Source organism: Callorhinchus milii, unplaced genomic scaffold (assembly GCF_018977255.1).
Source record: "Callorhinchus milii isolate IMCB2004 unplaced genomic scaffold, IMCB_Cmil_1.0 Scaffold2, whole genome shotgun sequence".
NCBI lineage: Eukaryota > Metazoa > Chordata > Chondrichthyes > Chimaeriformes > Callorhinchidae > Callorhinchus > Callorhinchus milii.
The window spans coordinates 17014737-17038839 of NW_024704743.1; the positions used below are offsets into that span (position 1 = coordinate 17014737).

At 39.3% G+C, this 24103-nt stretch overlaps 1 protein-coding gene across 1 annotated transcript in view; it reads right to left on the reverse strand.

Annotated features, from left to right (window-relative positions):
* The window catches only part of tgfbr1b (transforming growth factor, beta receptor 1 b), a 47884-nt gene that overhangs the window by 12007 nt on the left and 11774 nt on the right, over window positions 1–24103 (reverse strand). Inside the window, exons 2-5 of the mRNA XM_007898124.2 lie at window positions 13548–13793; window positions 5190–5429; window positions 2139–2369; window positions 318–485 (exon numbers count right to left, since the gene is read on the reverse strand). Of these exons, the coding sequence (XP_007896315.2) occupies window positions 318–485; window positions 2139–2369; window positions 5190–5429; window positions 13548–13793 (885 nt within the window). The remainder of the gene's footprint in view (window positions 1–317; window positions 486–2138; window positions 2370–5189; window positions 5430–13547; window positions 13794–24103) is intronic.

Below are 24103 nucleotides of genomic sequence, written 5' to 3' on the forward strand. Positions count from 1 at the left end.
TCAAGATTCCAGCAATACCCCATGGCACACTCTGGGGTCCCCAAGCCTTGGCTCTTGCCAACCTATTACTTCCCAGAGAGTGTGCATTCCATTCCAACAATCTATCTCTTGAATTTTCATGTGTAGGTGGGATGCATGGAATTCTCAATTTGGTTTGGATACTCCTAAGCAAGGTGATGGGTTTGCACATGTGTCAGATACCCAGCTGACCCCAAAAAATGGTGAGTTTTTGAAGATTGGAAATCTTCATCCTACCATGTAGAAATAATGTAACCTCATTATTTAATGCAAATAATGCAAATTCATATCTTCCTTACCTTGGGTACCAACTATCTCCATATGGAGGTGCGCAAGGCCACTTGCTGTGGAAAGTGCCAGTTTAATCATCCCTTCCACAGTGACCGTGTACCTGTTTAAGTAATCAAACAGGGAGCCATGCTCATGATAATCTGATACCAGCCATAGCTGGGTCCAGGTCCCATTGTCTGAGGAAAGAAAGAATAGTTAGTACATCCCAACACTGACCGACATGGCATACTACCCAAGTCACGTGCAAAACATTTACTTAACCTGCAATTTATACATGATGGGCAAATAGCAGCTGGGGGGGGGGGGGTGTGGGGCAGGGGAGTCATAACCGAGTTCAAAAAATGATTCTGCTTAGCTGGTAAACTACACAGATGATACAAAATTGATCAGGTCATGTTTTAATTGCTGTTTAGGTCTATTTGGTCCAATCTGTTCAGGTCAAAATTTTAATGATAATTTATGGGATTTGCCCTGATAGAGGGACATTTTAAAACAACCTACAGCGTTGTGCACATTCATACAAAGAACAGATCAACCAGCAAAACAAAAGCAAAGCTATTCTGGGAGCAAGAAAGAAGCATTGTACTTACTATAGCTTGTGCAAAGGTTTAAAAACATTTAGAATGCTGGCCTATCAATCAAATATTTCACTTTAGCAATACCTTCAACACTAGGATTTTACTCTGATATTTCTAAAATTCAATAGTTTAAGCTGCTTTTGTGGAGATTGGGGTAGAAAGGGAGAACATTTAATTTAGGTCAAACCATAAATCCTAAACACCCAACCCTAAAGAATTATTCTGTACGTCCAATTTTCATGAAGGCAGCGACAGAAATAGGGAGAAAAATTATTACTGGACCAGTTGAGAGAAAGAAAACAGCTTGCTAGCCCTTTCGATGCTTCTATTACTAATGCCAGGATTTACCAACAGAAAAAGAGATTAGGACGTGAAATTACACCAATATCCACAATATAAACAAATTCTCTATTAAATTATACAATCAATATTTTGATTGGACCCGTTTCACTTCCACTATAGTGTAGCTCTGCATAATAGCATACCATTAACCTGCCTCTTACCCTTGCCCTGTCTCTGAAAAGAATACCCATGACGACAGTCGGGTTAATTTAAAAATATTTGGAGGCAGGATGGAGCAGAAACTGATGCACTAAATATTCATGACATCCATTGAAGGCATCTATAACAGAAATCGTTCACCTTAATATATCTGCCTCAAACCCTTAACAAGAAGACAAGGAATTCAAAAATCAAGCAAACTAAAGCTAAATCATTGTGTGCAAAGCAGCTGAAAGAGCAACCGCAACTTAACATTTGGTTTAGAATGCAGATCCTTTCTTCCATAAAGAATACAGATGTCAATCTGGTGCTGGCCACACAGGCCACATATCCCATGTGTTTTGCAAGGATGACTAAGCTGCTGTGAATAGGTAAAGCAGCAATACAAGCTAGTCTGAGATTGAAAAGGATCCAGAAGTATCTTTCATCAATCCATATCCATTGGACCTCATATTGCTCTTGTGGACTGAGGCCACCATTGCCAGCAATAAAGGGATGGTAAACAGGTCAGATTTAGAATAATTTCTCTACATTACATTGGGATCCATAAAAATATGAACATATGTAATCTGAGATCTGTTAATGGACAATGAGGCAACCAGCCCAGTGCAATTCCCATTCATTGATTTGATGGATGTAAGTTGTACTGTTGCTGAATCATGCCCTCCAGGTGAGTTCAAGAGTGGAGACCCAGTGACATTCACACTTTGCCCAAGAACAGTAAGAAAGGTTATAACGAGTGTGTTTTACCTTTATTATCGGCTGCAATAAACCCAAGAATATTTTCGTGACGCAACATCACAGTTTGGTAAATCTCTGCTTCACGAAACCAGGAACGTTCTTCACGAGAAGAGAAAATCTTAACTGCAACTTCTTCACCTCGCCATTTCCCGCGCCAGACTTCTCCGAAGCGTCCTTTGCCAATACTTTCTTGTAGTACAATTGTTCTTGCTATTGTCCGCTGCACGAGTAAAGGCAACCCTGAAATATTAAAACCAATATTAGAGGACAATTACATTCCAAAAACATAGCAAAATCTCACTTTGGAGCAGGGGAAGACAAAAAGGTGGATGAGGAGAAAGTAAAACTGTTCCAAAGAAACTCTACACACAGCATTATTATACTGTTGAAATTGGTCACTGGCAAATGTTATCCCAACAGAAGCTTGAACAATTTTCAATAACTTAGTGGCTTTTACTCCTGTGACAGACTAACAGCAAAACAAATCTGTACAGATTGAGCTGACAAAATCTACGAGACCCTAACATCTCCTACATTTACATGGAATATTCAGGTAATAGTTAGTAGTTTCCAACTATTCTTAATACATTTTCCATTCTTTTTAACTTGGATGCAGACCAAAGTTTCAAGATGGAACACCAGATTTCTTCACTAAGCAAATGTGAGACTTCCTTCCAGTCGTTTGCATTCATGAGAGGTCTACACAGGTCCGGAAACCATGCAAGATCAGCAAAGATTGCAAATACTCCCTGTGGATACCAGTCTGGAAAAATTCTGTAATACGGTATACTGAAATTTGACTGAAGTGACAATTTAATTTCAACTTTCGCAAAGACTTTGCAAGAGTCTCAAAAAGATAAGGACGACTCTGAAGAAACCAATGAGAATGTTTAAAACAAACATTTCCTGTTTGCTTAACAGAACATCTGCCAGCAGGAAAGAGAAAAAAAAATGAGAAAAGGTCCCCATGCACATACATATTAGGAGGAAAATAGGAAAATAGCGCAACCATAATGAACCCATGCCATGTTTCATTGAAAGTTCAAATGCTCTCCTACGTTTCCAGTTTGGATCCCAACATATTTTCATAGGATGATTTAAGGAAGAGGAGAAACTTCCAGTTTATAGTACTTTCACCAAATGCAAGGATGATTATTATTATTATTATCACAGCAATACATCTCAAGCTCTTCACAAAGCCTGCTTCAAATACCCAGACATGCTATCATCAGCTGTCAGGCTTTCAGCTTATCTGCCTCCATTCTGTGGAACTCCACCCGATTCCCTCCCTTCCTCACCCGTTTCAAAGTTCATCTAAAGACCAATCTCTCTGGCCACACTTTCGGTCATCTTTCCCCTCCCCATCTCCGGCAGCTCCCAACCCTAGCTTGGGTGCCAAGCCCAGATTATTAAACGCCTTGGTTTGTCTTCCTGACGTAAAAAGCACTATATAAATGTAAATTTGTATTGTATTTACAAAAATTCTATCAAGTATTACTTTGTAAGCAAACATTACAGTGATTTTGCACCCGGCAAGGTCCTGCAAATAGCTATAAGGTGAATGTCTAATTAAACTAAAGGATTGTTGGCCAAGATACCAGGAGAAGCTTCCTTCTGGGATTCTTTATGTCCATCCGAAGAGCAGGTAGATGGAGGTCTTGGTCTAACTCCTCATCTACAACAATACTGCACTTTCCCAGAAAATGATAATAACTTCAGCCAGAGCAAGAGGTGGAAAAGGAAACCATCGCTAACAGCTTGTGTTAGGGATTCTATTAGTTTTAATCTGCTGCTCAAATTTTAAAAAATCAAAACCATTGCATATGCTGTTTAAGTGGTGGGTTGACCATTGTTGTATACAAAACACGATCAAGCCAGAGTCGAATGTAAAATGGACAAGGCTCAAATTGGACTATAGTGGCTGTTATGAGTCAGAATAAATAGCAGAAATGGCTTATCAGTGCTAAGCTTGCATATCAGTCTGGTTAGCTTCTTACTGTTCAAAATAGTCAATACTGATCTGCAGTGATTTAGATGGTAAAAGCCTGCCTAATCACTGCTTTTGATAACGTCTACCAGATCATTAATGAAGACAAGAAACCCCGCAAGGCAAAAAGTACATCTAAGCGAACCACCTTTTTTTTTATTGGATCTCGAGGCTAGTAGTTCCAGTCAACCAATGTGCTTTGAATCCAAATGGTGATCAGATAACATGCGGTTGTGAGTGAACCTTCATTTTACATTCACTCTGGCTGCTGTGCGTTTGCCCATGATTACCAAGCATTCTAATCCATAAATCTGATTGTGAATTGACAGTGCTTACCACTTTCCTCTAAGCAGAGAAAATTAGGTCAGCTGTTCCTGTCAAACAGTCAGCTGGCATTCGTTTCTTTATGGCTCGCTGAGAATCTAAATGTCAGTCAGTTGGGTCCAGTTTTGCCAGAATCAAATCTCTGAAAGAGTCCCCTATCCTAACTGGGGCAAACCAATCACTGGGAGCAGGGATTCTTCCCACTCAACTCGTGTTAACCCTGCAAGCCAAAGCCCCAACGGACAGTGTGGCCCTCGCTGGACAAGCACCAGTAAGCTTACCAGACAGCACTTTCAATTGTAAGCTATGAAGTTTTAGCTTGTTAAGACTCCAGCAGTACCCCAACATACACCATGGGGTCCCCAAGCCTAGGTTCGTGCTAACCCTGATACTCTCCAGAATTAGATAAGCAGGGTTCCTTCAACGAGAGAGCGCACATTCTATTTCAGACAGGTGTAGGTGGCATACATGTATAGAACTTTCAGTCTGATTTAGATATTCTTAAGCATGATACTGGGTTTCTATTTATGGCAGATATAGATACCCAGCTGATCATAAACAATAGTAACTAGGTATAAGGCTTAAGACAAGATGCAATACGTTCACCAATTATATCTGATCTCAAATATACTACAGAAACATTTCCTAAAATTAACAGATTTGAGCTTCAAAAATACCGATCGAAGATACAAGATAAATATCTAAAACTTGTACAGAAGCATAGTCACTAAATAAAAACACCAGCTTACCTGAACCAGATCCTGAGGTGGTCATGTCATATATTAAATCTTTGAGAGTGGTGCCCTCAGAAATGAAAGGATGATCTATGGAGGGATCTTCCTCATGTGGAACTCGGTGGTGAATGACATTACGATTATGAAAAAAGTAGAGGGTCACCATCAATAAAATGCAAACCACACATACTGGTCCAGCGATGACAGCTGCTAATTCCACAGGACCCAGGTTTAGTGAAGGATGTACTATGATCTCTAGAAACAATCACAAACACAATTACAGAGTTAAGCAACAACAACTCTTATTTATAATCAATAAGTTGCCAGAAAGGCACCAGGTTTGCCACTTCACAGAACTACCAGATTTAGCTTTTCTCCCACATCTTTTTGCCAACCATGAGGTTTGAAGTAAAATGAGTCAACATTATCTTCTATTTCAAACAGTATTTTGAAATGCTGGAATCTTAGCACTAAGTTAATATTCACTCTGACAACTTTGAAATATTTTAATTGAATTCATTGCTTCAACTACAATGTTCAATAAAAGACTTGCAGTGTTAAAATAAATGAGTTGAAAATAATCACCAGAATGTGAATATCCTCTATTGAATGGGTTGCTGTAAGATCTTATTATAAGTCAGAACGGAAGTACACATGAATGCATTTTCTGAACATACACAGCTTTAACAAGTAGTTCCAATGATGGTTATAGGTAAAAGCATCTTGTGACAAAGTACTAAAACATACAGGCCTGTAAAGGTTCAGAATCGGAGTTAAAAAGAGCAACTGTTTGTACCACAACTAGCCTCAACAACACTGGGCTAGTGAGAGGGAAGAAAATCAAATCAGCCATGATTTTCCATCCTGAACTCTGTACAAGAGTGATTGGCTGAATCTCCTGTGCTGCTATCCACATGCAATGTCTACATTCACACCTGAAGCTCATACTTTTTGATGTGGTACTATGGGGCAGCGAACACTCTTGTGAACCCAAACCTTCAGGGGAAACAAATAAGTTGAAAATAAACTTTGCATAGTAAATAACAATAGTTTTAGGCAATAGATTATTGTCCTATCCAGCTTCCCAAAAGATTCTGTTGACACTCCAGCTCTTCATTTTAATATAGAATCCTCTTCCAGGTACTCATCTAGTTATTAATTCAAATACTTTAATTCCTTGAGAGTTTAGCTCAGTTTGGTTTGCAGTACTCTTATCTCTGAAGTAAATGGTTGTGGGTTCAAGACCTACATATAGGTAACACTCCAGACCAATACTGGAAAAGCATGCCATTCGTATGAGAATGAGATTCAGTCAGTCTAGATGAACATGAAAAATCCCATGACACTATTCAAAAAGAGAAGGTAGATTCTTCTGATGTCCTGAACAACAATCCTCCAGACAAATTGATTAGTCTTTCACAAATCATGTCTTTCTTTTGATTTCACTTTATAGTGGTTTGTGGGCCAACTGTGTGAAAATTGGCTACTTCATTTACCTACAAATAGTTACCAAGGTTGACAGAAAATCCCTGTTAAGGTCTTTGAGATTATAGATGCGATTATCAAATACTGTACAAGAATTATATTATTTGTTCTACCATCTGCCCTGCATTTTCTATTCTTTCATTGCCCTTAGTTTGAAGCTGTTTTTTGAAATCTGTACATTATACAAAAGATACCTGCGTTTAAACATTGCATCATAAACACCCCTGCAAAAAGTTCAAGGTAATGTTTAATTACCTTGTTTACACTGCTCAATCACAATAACATTTTGGGTTCTGTTCTGCAACTTTGAAAAGAATCTCAACTGTGGCAAAGCATTTTTTTGCAATCTAGTTTATAGCACTAGAATATAATTTGTTACCTTTATTAATGTAAATGTCACTGCTGCTAAGAGCTTTTGTAAATTTACACTGGGCTGGGTCAAATCAATTTATTTTGCAAAACTAGTAACGACCTCAGTTTGCACACCAAGATCCTTTTGCTTTTTGTACTCCCATTTAAGGTGCAATCATATTCCACAAAATTTGCACAAATATACTTAAGACCCTCCACTATTTCTTCTCTAGCTCCCTTCGGGATCCTCAGTCACAGCTACGCAAAGATCCAACTAGAATTAGGTAGAGCACTACAATAAACCAAATATAGATCATAATAAATGTTTTAACTTGATATCTACTCAGCACTGTTTCTTTACATTGCATTAATAAACAGACCATACAAATCCAGATTGGATTATTAGCTGACAGTTACTGTGCAGTTAAATAATAATCCTTGCATTTGGTATACGGCCTTTCATGTCAGAAGGGCATCCCAAAGCACTTTGTGGGATATACTGTGCAACCAATTTGCATGTGGCAACGCCCCACAAACCATGAAGTGATGGGACTGTTTATTTGGGGTAATGCTGGTCAAGACATCGGGGAAACTTTCTTTTTTAAAATAGTTCCATGAGATCTTTTAATATCCTCTTGAACAGGCAGACGGTCCTCAGTTCAACACAGCGCCTCCAGCAATGCACCCCACCCCACCACTGTATTGGAATGTCATCTTAGAAAATGAGTTACAAATCCCAACATGGGCTTTGAGCCTACGACCTCTGAATTAGAGGTGAGTGTGCTACTAACTGAGTCAGCCCTATACATGAACAAAATAAAGTGAGAAAAACTGTTTATCAAAACATAAAACAAAAACTTTGTTATTCACTAATTCTAACACTGATTTATTTTACATCAACCTACCAAAAAGCCAGTTAGGATTATTAATAACTTGCATCTACATAGCACCTTTCATGAAAAAGACATCTCTAAAGTGTTTTATAAAATACAGTGGATGTTTTGGAAACAAAATGGATCTGCCCCTGCAAAGTTCCAAGCAAGTCAAGTTAATGTTATTGGGAGTTGAGTTTGGTACATTCAAATTAGCAGATAATTCAAAAACTGAGCAAGAGAACGAAAGGATTGAAGAATAGAAAAAAATGCAAGTAATAAATGGAGAAAATAAAATGCAGATAGAAAATGGAGAGCAATGGACCAGATGTTGTTAATTGTCACCTTCTTCCATTATCGCTGAGACTTACACAGCCCCATCAATAATGACAGGCAATTATTTTTCCAAGTTTGTTTATTTTCTCTCATAGCCTTTCCAAGCATCATGAGAACACCAGCCAGACTAATAGCAAGACAGGCATTGCAAAGTGGAGAACTGTTTTCAAACATGTCTGTTTTCAAGAGAAAAACAAAATTCTAATACTTTTTCAGTAGCAAACAAAAGAAATAAAAGCACTTCAGACAAAAGAAACTGGCTCTTAAACAACTTGTTTATTTCATGTTGAATTCAGTTCCTCAAATCGGTTTCTTTTTGAGACAGCAGGATGTGTGGTAACAAACCTGTCTGGGAGCTTATGACTAATATTGGCTTACTTTAAAACCCTTAATGTTTGTTTTTCACATACTTCAGACTTTCAACTGACACCAAGACAGACAGCTTCCTTACTTCAGCTGTTAGCAAGTTAAAATGGTCAATTTTAAAACCAATGCTTAATATAGTCCCCTGTGTTGTTGAGATGTCTCAAAGCGCTTCACAGGACATTACTGTGAAGTATATTGTCTGTATTTATAGGCAAAGAGGCAGCCAATTAACATGCAGCAACAGCCCACAAACAGACACAAAGTGAATGACCGTTTTTCCCCTTTGTGCCCAAAAAGCAATCACTTTCTAATATACATTTTAGCATAAAGACAAGTTGATTTCTGACACAACAGTGAAGGATTTGTGACACATACAACAAATTTCAGCAAATTTCATGCTGCATTAAGGGATATCCTTGATAACCAAAACATTTCCAACATTGAAAGTGTGGGTTAGAAATAAAGAGAATAAGGGCATTTCATGCCAAACGTCCATATCTTAAGACGACATTTTCCGACATTAACATAAAATGCAACAATCAACATATGAACTACGCAGTAATGTGTATTTGTTGCTTGGATGTTGGATGTCAACAATACAGGAGACTGACTTTTGGAGGGAGTGTGGGAATCTGTCAGGGTGTGTGGGAAGGAGGGGGTGGGCTATTGTTATCCACAAGGATAAGTTGAAGTAGGGCTACTGCAATCCCCAAGATAAGGCATGGATCCTCAAGTAAATCAGAATGAATCCAAACTGATTTTCCCTTTCTAACATGGGGCAGAAATTGAGGCACCTGGTTCCCTAAGTGAGATTAGTTAACTCAGCACAAACCTGGGTTCTTCCTGACTGAGCATTTTGAAAACAGCGACTGCATGTTAAAATGCATGATAGATAAGGTCTTGCAGGAAACTTCCTCAAAGTCAGACACAGCCAGCCACCTCGACTGATTTTTCTAAGAAACTATTTCCTGTTTCCTCTCATTCTTTGCTCCTGCAGATCATAATGAACAATATAACTCGACATATAGAATGCCTCCAGCTCTCATTGGATTAATGTAACAATCTACATCAGGATACCTTCTACTAACCCAATCCACTACTGAATTATGATCGCACCGTCGCTCAACCAAACAATCTGAGGCACAAATTGGTCAAAATACAACTAGATTGTGGGAGTGAGTCCTATGGCAACCACCTTTGTTCATTATTCTATTTGCATAAATTAAGCTTGGGTTTTTTTTCTTCAGAAAAAGTTATTGGTATGGATTATTCCTACTTTAGAAATGCCTTGGAGACCGGGACATTTTAGGTAATACTTTGAATTTTTACCCTTGTTTTCACCCACACTCAGTGATCACAGTGGTCTCTTCTGAGCTGTTGTCAGCTGTGCTTTCTCTCTGTTGCAGTTTCCTTTGGAGGCTACATAACTGCTTTTTCTGTACACAACTGCTTTCGACTATCTACAGGCCTGGAGCCCTGTGTTGTACGTGGACCTGTGATTGAAAGGATCATCTCATTCTAATATTGTCACATTACCTAATCCACATCACTCTTCAAATATCCCCTTGGGTGGGGAGTTGTGCTTTATTCCAAGCTAATATTTAATTGCACACCTTTTTTTTCATTGGCTTACATGGGAGTCACCCCTTCTCTACGTTATTTGTCAGAAGATGGAACAAAGGAGCAAAAGAATCCGATTCAACCTATCGAGCCTGGTCCAACAGTGCATAAGGTGTCCGCAGCTCTTTTAATCCTGATATCTGTCCTTTAGCTATACTCCTCAATACTCTACCACAGAGACCTCTCTTTTAAACATTCCTATTGATTCCATCTCTGCAGCTTTGTGGAGCAGAGCACTCCACATTTTCACAACCCTGAAGAAATCTTTGCTGACCTCAGTTCTAAAAGTCTTAAAGCCCGTCTCAATTGGTAGCCTTTTCATCTCTCAGGTCAGAAGACTGTGGGTCCAAGCCCCACGTCAGTACTTTGAGTACTGTATGTACGTTAGTACATAGAGTCATGATGATGTGAAAAGACGCTTTCTCATTTGCAAGGATTACTTTTTAATCATCATCACAGGCAGCTCAACAGAGACACTGAGTAGGGGATTATACAGAGCTACACAGAAGTATTCCTGCGTTCTCCCTGCCCCCTTGCAGATGTGTCTGCTTATTTAGCTATACTGGTGTGTCAAGTAATTTGACTTGTTTTCTTTGTGGGTCCAGGTGGGTTCAATCTACAGACAACAGTATCAATTGCTTGTCCTTATGTTACCCAACAGAATTTCCAAAGCATTCTTTTCTGGGGTTGTTAATAGTTCAACCATGGTTTCATTCATATGACTGTTTCAATTGTATTTATTGTTTTACGGTGACAATCAATTACTGAATAGTTAAGTCTAAAAAAAGAAACGTTCTGCCTGCACCCCATTCTTCCCACTCCCCACTACCAGAGAATGAATCCTACAGTGGCCATCAATCTTTGCAAGTATGCAGTAATTGATGATTCAACATGATTTAAACCAGTGCAGTGACTTCAGGCCAATTGAAATCTAGGTGACCACAAAGTGCTTTATTAGTATTGAGAATCGTCAGTGGATCGTTCATTCATTATATTTTTACTTTGCAAGTCATGCTTTTGTTTGCTTTTCTGTTAATCATTAGGACATCTTCAGCTTAAAAGATACAGTCAGAAAGCGACATTCTCTGGCTTTGGTGTGATCTTCCCTCACACAAATCTGTGAAATATGGATTAAGTTGCATTTAAACTCAGAGATACAGTTAGCAAACACTGGGTAGGGAGGTCAATGAAATGGAGACAAATAGTATTAAATCCACATGTAGACATTTGAAGAGAGAAACTAAGAGAGAACTTAAAAGAAAATTGATTTTAAGATCTCTTCATTTATGCAGATAAACAACCAAAGTCGCCAAAGACAGGTTTTGGGTCAGGAACATTACCGTTAAAGAATAAAGGTAGTACTAAGTTTAATTTGCCAGCACCACAAAAAGATGACATAGGAATACCCAAATTCACAATCTAGTTGCCCTCTCACAAACACCCACAGAAATAAACAGCAGTGTGCTGTTCCCTTCAACCTGTACAAATAACAGAAAGGCGTTTCAGAACACTGACGCTAGATTACTGAAATAGTGGGTCTATGAACAGGACAAAATGAGTGTAGTACAGCACAGTGATATCCTTTAATTACAAATAATAAAATAATAATAATCCTTGCATTTGATATAGCGCTTTTCACATCTTCTAAAGTCTCAAAGCTCTTCACAGAATATACTGTAAAGTGAATTGACTGTATAATCTGTGGGCAAAACATGGCGCACAGCAGTGTCCTATAAACAGTCGTGGATTGAGTGACCAAATTAATATTTTTTTATTTAGGGATTATCATCCCCGGAAAAGCGATCTACCAATCAACCAACAACCGGGTTCCTACTTACTGCTAGGTAAACAGAGGGCGTGGAGTAAGGAAACTTGCCCAACATTTTATCCTGCCGGGAATAGAACCCAGGTCTCTCGCATGCGAGGCGAATGCTCTATAACCACTGAGCTACAGGACTCCACAAATGATTAAGTGATGAATGGAGACTGGAATCCATTTTAAAGCAAGAAAATTATTTCTTCTGGATTTTATTGGTTAATCATATTTGTATTTCTAAATTACTGCCTGAAACAGTGTTAACATAGTTGATGTATCAATTTGGGCCAGTTATTTAAACATGTATAAATTATTTAAGAACATAAGAATTAGGAGCAGGAGTAGGCCATTCGGCCCTTCGAGCCTGTCCCGCCATTCGATAAGATCATGGCTGATCTTCTGAACTAACTATAATTACCTGCCCTATCCCCATATGCCCTAATCCCTCTATATTTTAAAAATCTATCAGTCTCAGCCTTGAAGATGTTCAAGGACTGAGCATCTACATTCTCTGAGTGAAGAAATGTTTCCTCAACTCTGTTCTAAAAGGCTGACCTTTAATTTTAAGACTGTGACCCCTGGTTATAGATTCTCCTACCAGGGGAAACAGACCCTCAGTGTCTACTTTATCCAGCCCTTTAAGAATCTTATATGTTTCAATAAGATCTTCCCTAATTCTTCTGTACTCTAGAGAATATAGCCCTAGTTTATTCAGCCTATCCTCATAGGTCAGTCCCTTCATCCCAGGAACTAACCGAGTGAATCTACGCTGCACCCCCTCTAGGGCAAGTATGTCCTTTTTTAAATAAGGAGACCAAAACTGCACACAATACTCTAGGTACGGTCTCACCAAGGCCCTATACAGTTGCAGCAAGACTTCCCTATTCTTGTACTCTAAACCTTTTGCAATGAACGCTAACATGCCGTTCGCCTTCTTACTTGCTTGCTGCACCTGCAAACTAACGTTTTGAGACTGGTGTACAAGGACACCCAAATCCTGCTGAACATTAACACTATCTAATCTTTCTCCCTCTAGAAAATAATCTGTTTTTCTATTTTTGCTACCTAGGTGAATAACTTCACACTTCCCCATATTAAATTCCATCTGCCACCTTCTCGCCCACTCCCCTAGTCTATCTATATCTCATTGCAATCTTTTTGCATCAGCCTCAGAGCTTACTCTCCCACCTAGTTTAGTGTCATCCGCGAATTTAGATACGTTACATTCAATGTCCTCGTCTAGATCATTGATGTAAATTGTAAATAGCTGAGGCCCAAGCAAAAGTAGAATATTAAAGGTTAAGAGGAAGGAGCAGAAAAACAGGATTAGGTAACTCATATGAAAAACAGCAAGTAGATTTGATGCACTGCATGGTCTGTTTCTGAGTCTTTAACATTCTATGATTCTATTTCAATAGGTCTACTATGCAAACAAATTAGTTTCCAGATACACTTGGCACTTTTGAAATGTAAATTTGTCTTTTCTACTCTCAAAAAGTATGCTCCCACCCAGAATGGTAGGCTTACCTTCGGTCGGTACAGGTAGATCAGGATTGTTGCACATATCTGAATTACAGCAAACAGCTGAGACAGCTTGCCTTGCAGATGGAGCACATACGAAAGGCCGATCTGGTGGAATCAGCTCAGAACTTGAAACGCAAATTTTGTTGTGCACTATTCGATCTCCTGTTCGGGTCACTGTTGCCAAGCAGAGTCCATCAGTCTCACATGTGAGGTTGTCATTCACACACTGGGAGCACACACACTTTAATCCTGCAAGAGAAAAAAAAAGGGGAAACCAAATGAAGAGTTTAATCAATAAAACAATGAGCCATCCTTTAGGTTATTCTCATATCCAGTAAGAAGCATTCTAGCTAGTTTTTGTTGGAGGAATCAGAGAGAAGTAAAACAAGTAGTCATTTGGCTCACAGTACAATATTCACACTCCCCCTACCTCCCACCCCAAAATGACAATCCAAGATGGCTCATAGTATATGGAAAACTACCCCCAAAGGTTTATGTGGAGATCTTGTCCAAAGTCAGTCCATGTACCAAGCTGTTCAGTTACCCGCCGACTTAATTTGAAGCTGAAATGTAGATGAGGTAAGCAGCCTTCAGCTTTATCATGTTTTGTAGTGGGGATGAGAAATTTTAAAATGTGCACATCCTCAAGTACTGCATTTATTCTACAAATTTAGATGAGTTATACTGACAGCACAGATTCATGGAGCGGATGCAATGAAGGGGTTCAGGCAGACGAGTTGCAGTGTAAGCTCTGAACAAGTCTAAGCTCTGTGAATAACAGTCTGTGCTGAGTTACCCAATTTAAGATGTGGTGAAATGGTCAAACCACATACTGTTGAATTGATACATCGAGTCAAAACAAACTTAGTATAACTGGGGCATTAATTAACCATGTGAAATATTATTATGTGAAATATTAAACAGGTTTTTATCAAATACATAAAAAGAACTATGGTTAACAAGTAAATGAAATGATGTCATCATTCTCCCATGAATGACAAATACTCATTTCAGTCTTCATGGGCCAAAGGTACTGATTTAAAATCACTACAAAAATCACAAACACCAGGAATTTTATTCACAGAATGTTAACATTTTGAAAGGAGCATTATTTGAAATCAAAAACTTGAGTGGGTTCTGCCTTTTTAAAAAGACTATACCAAACAGGATTAGCTCCAGCTTCAAGGTAATGGAGGAGTCATTTACCTACACTCAACAGCCATGAAATTATATTGTTACAGACTGGTTTCATCATCACTGAGCACGTAATCACTAGTAATATGAAATGCGGTTTATCAAACAGACAGTTTTAAGGTCACACGTTTGTTATGGCTGAATACAAGGGTTTATGAGCTGGTGGGTAAAATGTCCCATGTCAGCAATGAAATCGGCCCTGTTGGGATAACTTTTTTTGCAACCTCTCATAAGGCAGAAGGTGAGGAAGTTTCAATAACAGGATGTGGAAGACTGAAGGTGCCTTGTGAAGAAGCATGAACTTTGCTTTCACAGCTTCATTCAGTAATAATACTTGCATTTGATATATAGCGCGTATCACATCCGAAGGATGTCTCAAAGCACATTAAAGGAATTACTGTGAAATGGATGACTGTGTATTCATAGGCATAATTACAGACAGCAATGTCCCCCAAACAGTCATGAATTGAGTCACCAATTTTATTCAGGGGAATTGTTTTTTGGTTAACCAGGTGTCTGACACACGTGGTAACCCATCACCATGCTTAAGAGTATCCAAACCAAGCTGAGGTTTCCAGGCATCCCACCTACACATGGAAATCCCAGAGACAGATTGTTGGAATGGAATGTGAACTCTCTCCCTGGAGAGACACATCCTGATTAGCTAAGTCCAGAAAGTATTAGGTGCAGGTTGGCAAGAGCCAAGGCTTGGGGATCCCAGAGTGTGTGTTGGGGTACTTTGGAGTCTAACCAGCTAAAACCGCATTGCTTATCATTGATATTGCTGTCCACCAAACTTTTCCGTTGCTTGTCCAGCTAGGACTACCCTCCCCATTAAGGTTTTGGCTTGCAGGATCAGCAAGAGCTGAGTGGGATGATTCCCTGACCCCAGAGACTGGTCTGCTGTTTGAGCATGCCGATGAGTCAGGTTGGCTGTGCGGTCATCAGCAGTGCCATGGAATACTGCCAACCCGCCGTACCAGGAACCGGACTACCGCCACAGAGGGCTGGCTCCCACGTTCGGTTGCCAGATCCAAGGAGACCCTGCTTACCTCCCACCCAAGGAGGATAGTCACATTTGGGGGATTGTTGGCCAGGACACCAAGAGAAACTCGCTTCACTTTTCAAATCATACATCATCCACCTGAACAGGCAGACGGGACCTCAATTTAACATCTCATCCAAAGGTCGGCACCTACAACACCGCACAGTGCTGGATTGGATTGTCAGTTTTAGACTATGTGAGTTCAAGTCCTGATGTAGGATTTGAACCCACAACCTTCCAACTAGAGACAAGAGGGCTACCGCTGAGCCAAGTTGGCTCACAGTAGCAGTTGGGAGATATTCCGAGACTCGTATCTCAAGGTTAAGTGAGCAATTATGTGACCGGAACATAAAGCTACAAATAAAGGAACTCGGTAAAAACAGCACAACAGAGATCCGTTTGGTGCCGCCAGACCTCAGTACCTACTGTAGGTACAATGGTGAACTGGGAATCACCAGCAATTTGAGCCTATGATATCTATTATGTCCATATCTATCAGTTGATCCTCTAATACTGCAATAAGTTAAAGCAAAACTACACAAATATCCAAACTGGATAATAGATTGAGGGAATTTTACATCTCCATACAATGTACAGGTTAAAAAGGGGATGGATACTTAGGAATTAAGAACATTAAATGGGGTGTTGGGAACTGGGATAAAAAAATCTGACATAATCGAATAAATTGGCAGATTAAACTCAATGAACTGAATAGCCTCCTCTGGCTTCTATATTCCTACAATAATGAGATTGCTGTTAACATTTGGAACTGTGCTAAAATCCAAATGTTTATATTCACAGAATATGATTTTTCTGGAAACATCAATGAAATTTCAAGAATCCATTGATAAATGAGACTGCTACAGGGAAGCCTACACTGGACAGAATATTTACTGGGATACAGAGGTCAGCCAAGTGACAAGTTTCTTAATCTCAAAGAAACATTCTTAAAGTAATCTTTCTTTCTCAATCTCTTTTCCTCCTCCAATAATAACACTGAAAATACTGTGTGCATTCTCAGGGACAACATTAAAACTTAGTAGTTACAACAACAACAAATTTCATTTGTATAGCACCTTTCAAGTCAGGAGGTTGTCACAAGACGCTGACGTCAGAGAACACGATTGAATAAGGCAGCTTATCCAATAAATCATTTGTTAAGTAAAATGAAGGATGACTTATTATTGCTATTATTATATCATAATTAATATATTATTATATTAGCATTGCTAACATCTACCCAGTAATTTAAAATGTCCTATTTAAAGGACAAAATTTAAATTCATTTGCAGCTAAAGCTGCGTCTATCCATGTGTTAGCAGAAAGCATCAATTGTTCTACTGCTGCTAATGTTACATTAACACTAGCAATGTATAAATTAGGTAAAAGTCACATTTTACATTAATCTTTATATTGTTCAGTGATCGGTTTCATTGAGATATCACTTAATTAGGATAGAAGAAATAAGAAGCATACTAATTCCCTCAATCCCTTACAAACTATGCAACACTTCTCCATCCGAGCAGCTACTGTTGTATAAGAAATCTATTGCGTTTTCACCGATTGAACATTCGCTTTGGGATCTGCATTCACTTGCGCAATGACAATCGATAGGATGCAAATCCATCAACCTCCCTAGTCTCTAGTGAACTGCCAGATGTCCCATAACTTGGCCTAATTCTCAACGAGCTATAACCGGAAGAACAAATATGTATATTCTGCTTATATGTTCATTGCAACTTGAAAGCTGAAAGATGTAAAGTGCAAGAGAAGTTAAAAATCATAAACTAAGAAAAAAACGCCTGAAGAAATTAAGAAAAACAAACACTAAACTTCTAATCTGCTGACAATGTCAATTAAATTATTCCCATACTGGTACACTGTAACTATGAATCATCTTTTCTGATGTGTGCAATCAAAATGGATCCATTAGTCAGTTGCATTAAAAACAAATAAACACTTGTTTGCACTGGTCCCCCCTCCCACCCTTAATGCTGGTTGATCTATATCCATACTGATTCCACCAAGGGAAAATACCACGTGCCTCATGCATTCCACTACATTTAGCACAGATTCCCAAGTGCAAGCGTTGTTCGGATTTGTGTTAAATCTAGATCTTCATTGGAACTCCATTAGCAAAGAAGGTTAACGCATATATGGAGGAAGGGATTGGACCAGGTGGCTCATATCGAGAAGAACACCATTGAAGACCTGATGGGACAAATGGTCTGTCTCTAACCATCTAGTTTTATAGCATCCAACGTTCTTTATACATCCTGTGAAACATTATATTACTTTCCTCTTGCAGGTTTCTATTACTACTACCAAAATGATAGGATACTGAACATAACATATAGGAGCAGGAGTAGGCCATTCGGCCCTTCGAGCCTGCCCCGCCATTCAATCATGGCTGATCTTCCAATCTAACTCCAGCTAATAACCTGACCCTGCCTTATCCACATATCCCTTAATCCCTTTTGCAATAAGAAATCTATCTCAGTCTTGAATATGTTCAAGGAACATCTCAAAAAGTCACTTTTTTTTAAAAAAACAAAATAATTTTGAGTGTCAGCCTGGATCAGCTGGTAGTACTCCCCTCTACGTGAGAAGGTTGTGAGTTCAAGTCCCCCGTTAGGACTACACCCCGAAGCTGTGGAACTCACTCCCTCAATCCCATTGCCTTGCTCCCTCTCTCCCCATTTTCAGGTTGCACTTGAAGACCTTCCTCTTCAACCGTGCTTACGGTCAACTTCCCCCGGATCGGCATCGGGCTCTGCCAATGTTAAGCACTCCAAGATACCATAAGGGCGCTATATAAATGCAAGTTGTTGTTGGAACTCATACAGTCTAACCTCACAGGCCAACGCAATGCTGGGGTGTGCTGCACTGTTGGAGGTGCCGACCTTCAGATGAGATGTTAATCTAAGGCCCCACCTGTAAATTCAGGTTAACAGCACTATGGAAAAGAGAAGGGAATTTCTTCTGGTGTCCTGATCAACAATCCCCCTTCACGGCCATTTGTGGGACATTGTGCACAACTTGGCTGTCACATTCACCTAAAAACCAAAGCCTTTAAAATACTTTGCAGTACATCCTGTGAAACGCTTTGGGACATCCTCCTGCCATGAAAGGTGCTAAACTAAATGTAAGGATTTACATAACAAATGTAGTCACTTTATTAAAACATTATTTTAGTCACTATTAACACTAGCAACACCATTACTCCTAAAAATGTCTTCCTAAATTCATACACCAGAACACAGGTCCAATACAAATGGATTATTTTCAAAAAAAAACTTTGCTTTGCTTCCCCCTCCCCCCCCCACCCCACATTCTCTTCTTCCTCTCTCTTCTCAAATCTGAGTTTAACCATTAGTCGCAAATTTACAATCTTGACGGAGCCACCTAGCAATGAGCTGTATGAGGAGAGCTTCCGCACAGACCAAGTCGAACGCCCCGATTTAGCAGGTATTTTAAGTTGTCCAATCTGGTAAGTATTTGTTACACTTAACATTCCCCAAAGCACCCAAGTCAATCAGCAATACTGGGCCGCACTTCAACCCACTTCTATTTGTGGAATTCTAAGTAGCACAAGGCAGTGTTAAGTGGATGCAAGTCTGTGAATGCTGACCACCCCTCCCCCTAAGCATACAAAAGGCAGCTCAAACATGAGGAGTGCGCAGATATGCACATCTGATATGTCCCACTCGTACATTATTCACCCAATCCTGGTTTCTCAATTTCAAAACAGCCCCTCAGAGAAAAAGATGTTTCTCATTTGGCATCAGTGACAACGTCGGATCAGTTGGGAGCTCAATTTACAATACTTACAAAGCAATATTTACACTTAACCAACCAGGCATCTCTTTTCTTTAGAAGTGGGTTCTTTAGAATTTGCTAATTTGAGATTCCTGGTCAAGAATTTCACATGCTGGAAGTTGCAATTATTGCAATAGATCTGGTTGGGAATACCACAAATTAAACAACCCATATAAATAAAATCTCTACATCCCAGAGGAAATTTACAGACTGTAAAACAATAGTAGAAATGATCAGCAAAACAATTATGTGTTCCAAAGTAGCAGAGCTTTCACTTAAAATTATTGTTTTTGAGGGGAGGGGGGCTGTTGTCCAGGAGAAACTCCCCTCTCTTTTTGAAAAATGATGGAGTCCCTCTCTTTTTGAAAAAATGGAGTTGCTGTTTCCAATATACTTATCCATCCTACCTATGCTCTTATCCATTATTACCACTGGGGCAAGTTACTGAAATAGTGCACAGCCTCAGTAAACAACAGACCACCACTCCATCCATCTCATTAGTTTTAATGATGGTTTGTAAAATTATACTCAATGCTGAAACCTATGGCCCACCAAAAAATTGTATGTATATATAAAGATATCTTGAATAATTTTTAAAAGCACATTCTACGATCAAGTAAAATAGTCTGAATCAGAGAAATTCAGGAAACATTGATTGAAGCTACTAGATTACCTACAATCCAATCAACCCCACAGGAGTGTAACACAACCCTTTGATATGACCCAACAAGCATTTATTTCACTGTTCTAAAAGTTTCTAACTTGCAGCATTTTTTGCAATGTACCCACATGTAAACCACCCACTGAGGTCTGCAACAGCAGCAGCCATTTTGTGCAGTGCCCCTGTGTGCACAGCTGTATGCACACAATCATAGACATTTTAAGATGGGGGGGGTGGGGGTTGACAAGGTATACAATTGTAATTGAGACAAGCTGTCAGTAACAACGCAGCTACATATTATTTGTAGGTTAAAAAAGATTGCAATAAAGTCTACAGAATATTAGTATTGAATACTCAAATAGAGTTTTACAGAACACAGCCTCCAATGCCTTTCTGCACACTACTTTTTTTACAGCATTGAAAAAAAGACTCAAGTCATTCACTTTTGCAAATGTGTAACCCACATTACAATTGGTCTTTTCCCATGGATTCAGTTGTAGGAAACTGTGGTTGCCAATTCTCATGGGCTGTGAGAGAAATGGCAAAGAGAACGCCAACCAAGTGAAGACACTGAAAATGGATCACCCTCTTACCACTCCACACTTCACTTACCAAAGTGCCACTTTCCATTGTGGATGCACATGGACTCAAATGTCACCAGGTCCCACCTACATTCTCATTACTTGCATGCAAAGGCAGCAGAAGTATTTACAATAGAGGGAGGGGTATGAAGCCAAAATTTAGCATCCCTTTCCTTCACCACTCACAAACCTATTCAACCTGTCCAGATTTATCCTTTAAGTGAAAATTGCACTCGGACAGGGTAAGCTAAACCATTCTGAGCTCTCTTGATATCAATGCAAAAAAAAAAAGGCTGTCGCCATCCCTTTAAATAGGATTCAGCTCCAAGCGTGGAAGAGGACCAATAGGACTCCCCATTTCTGACGTTACCCAATAATCGGATAGCCTTGGGGTCAGGACTGACCTTGGTGTGGTTGACAGCTTTGTAAGAGAGAAAAACAAATGACATCCCTTGATCAACTGTACACAGGCTCCGTGTTAGTTTGTTTCAGAGTGAAACTGAAATATTAGTAACTTCAAGTTGGGGAGGGCGAAAACATACTTCTGCTCTCCCCTTGGCGCCTCTCTGCACACTACTTGGCTACAAGGTAAGGGTCAGCCAGAGCCCTCAACAAACTGGGAATACCAATAAATATGGTAAAGTGGCCTCTTAACTAGAATATGAATACAAATTTACATAGCCCCTTTCATGTCAGGAGGATGTCACAAATCACTTTACACAATTTGCTGGCTTGACACCTGTGCTTTTTTTTTGGGGGGGGGGTGTTAAGATGACCGAAAGCAATGTTAAAGAGCTACGTCTTGGGGCATGCTTTGAAACGGGGGAGTGGGGGAGGTAGAGGGATTCTGGGGTGGAGTTCCAGAGAGTGGGGGCAGAATATTTGAAAGCTCTCCCACCAATGGTGGGGCATGGACTGAGAAAAGAGACTGGCACATGAATAGATAGCCACACGGAAGAGGTGGAAGAAAAAGCCCATAAAGTATGTGCCATCTATTCACACACAAGCCTAGGCAGCACATGTTGGTTGGTAGGCTGGCCAGTCATAGAGATTACTTCAGTTGAGCCCAAGTCTTTATCATTTGACAACACATGCATTTTCCACTGAACAGCGATCAGGAGAGGGAACCTTAAACAATATTTCTATGAACTGAGGGGGAGGAACTCAGAAGTTCAAATGCAGTACCCATTCCGTATCTGGCATTACATAACAGTCAATTGAGTCATCGTAAGACCAGACAGTAATTCCAATATATGTATTAATATATATTCCTCCGATTCAACTTTTGGCCTGTGTTGAAATTAATCAGCACTTCTAGTGTACTTCGCTCCAGGGCAGGCTTTTTAAGGTATGTATTTGTAGACATAAATAGCTTTGAAAAACCAAACAGGAATTTTGAACCCTGTACTTTTGAAAAACAATTTCCTGCCTCCGGCAACACTTCAGAATCACTTGTGTGATTATAAAGTTAAAACAGCTTTAAGAATGCCCCTCCTTAAAGGTTTCCTAAACTGTAGATTTATTAAATGAACTCCCAATAATTTTATGAACAATATTTAATATCATTTTAAAAAAACTAAGCTTTTGAGGCTGGATTATCACTTGATCAATTTAAAGTACTACAGTTGTTCAGTTTTCTCCTTGACTAACCCACTTTAGCTAGTGACACTAGGCCTTTTGGAAGTATAACACCAGAGCAGAAGCTAATGCTGCCTAAGGTCTTTGGGATGGAATGAATCATTGGAATGCTTATCCTCAGCACTTTTTAGCAACCATGTTAAATGCAGAATAAATGCTACTGCACTTCTACACCAAATACAAAATGGGAAAATCCTAGCTGCTTGGTATTTCTTCAAAAGCTTGAAGTGCTAAGCATAGAATTTAACACGCATTTCCATATGAAGTCAGGATCTTTAAATCAAATCAATAAACTTAGTGAGTGATCTTAATTGGGGCTTATTAGACTGATTGAAATAGTTATTATACAATTTTTCCTCTGTGCACTGGGCACAAAAAGGCAAAGTTGGATTTTAAAAAAATTTGGTTATATTGATTTATGCTATTTACATAAAGAAATTGTAAAGGGAACTGCTTTAACCCCATGGAGATGCTAATGGAATTAAACCTTCCTAAAGCGGAAAATTCAAAATGAAAGTTTACTGTATGGGGACTCTTTTGGATCCAGCTGGATGTTTCAAATATTAGATTACCACAAAACATAAACCAGTCTCTGAGGACATAGAAACAACTTTAGATGACAGTGTCTCAGAGACTGAAACCTGTGCTACTGCTTTGCTGGAGTGTTAGAAGCATTAAGTTAAGTGCTAAAGTGTTACACAGCTGCAACACAAAAGTCACATTTGCATAGGTGTGCAAACCGATTCAACGTCAAATAGAAGCTACACCAATATTTTAGTCTAACCATTTATAGTCTTGCTATAACAAAAATTTTCAGTTAAAAGAAGAATCAGCCTGCTACAGATGTGAAAACTGGCCCTTGAACAGTAGAGTGCTTTGGAAGTGCATTGAAAATGATTTGGTCATGAATTACTGCTGTTAACGCAGGCCCTTGAAATAGAACTGACAAAGAGCAGTGACAAAGCTGATCACAATCAGAAAAATAACATGCATCAGGTCCATTAGGAACAAGAACACATGGTGGTTACGTTATGGAGGCAATGATAGGAATAGGAGAGGACCTAGTGGCAAGCAAAGGAGGCTGAAGTCAGTTGATATGTTGGAATTGGCAGGTGAAACACATGGGGATCAATACAATCCATCCATGCAGAGCCAGAAGAGTAGTAACTTTCCGACCTCCAAAATGGTATATAACCACTAGCATTTATAATCCAAGAACAGGGCACAGGAGTCCTACAATTGAAACATAAGTACCTCTTGCAGTGAATTATTTATGATGACTTTTTAAAAAAAACACTATTTCAAGGAGTGAAAATTAACAGATAGAATTGGGACAGGGGGTGGGAAGAGGTAATCTAGGCAGTCATTAAACCTCAGGGTCATTGACGTTTGGTCAAGTGAAATGATAAATCGACTATCTCTAATATGTGAATTGTGTTTTTATTGTCACTCTCTCCCGTTTCCCTCACCTCAGAAGCATAGATGTTAGCCATCTCAATGCAGTGGATCACTTGGCTGTACGTCCATTTCAATTTTTTTAATTACCCTGCTGCCAGCAGCAGCTCTGCAGTGCAACAGCGTGGATCATCGGTATTTACCAGTTCACAAATAACCAAACCTC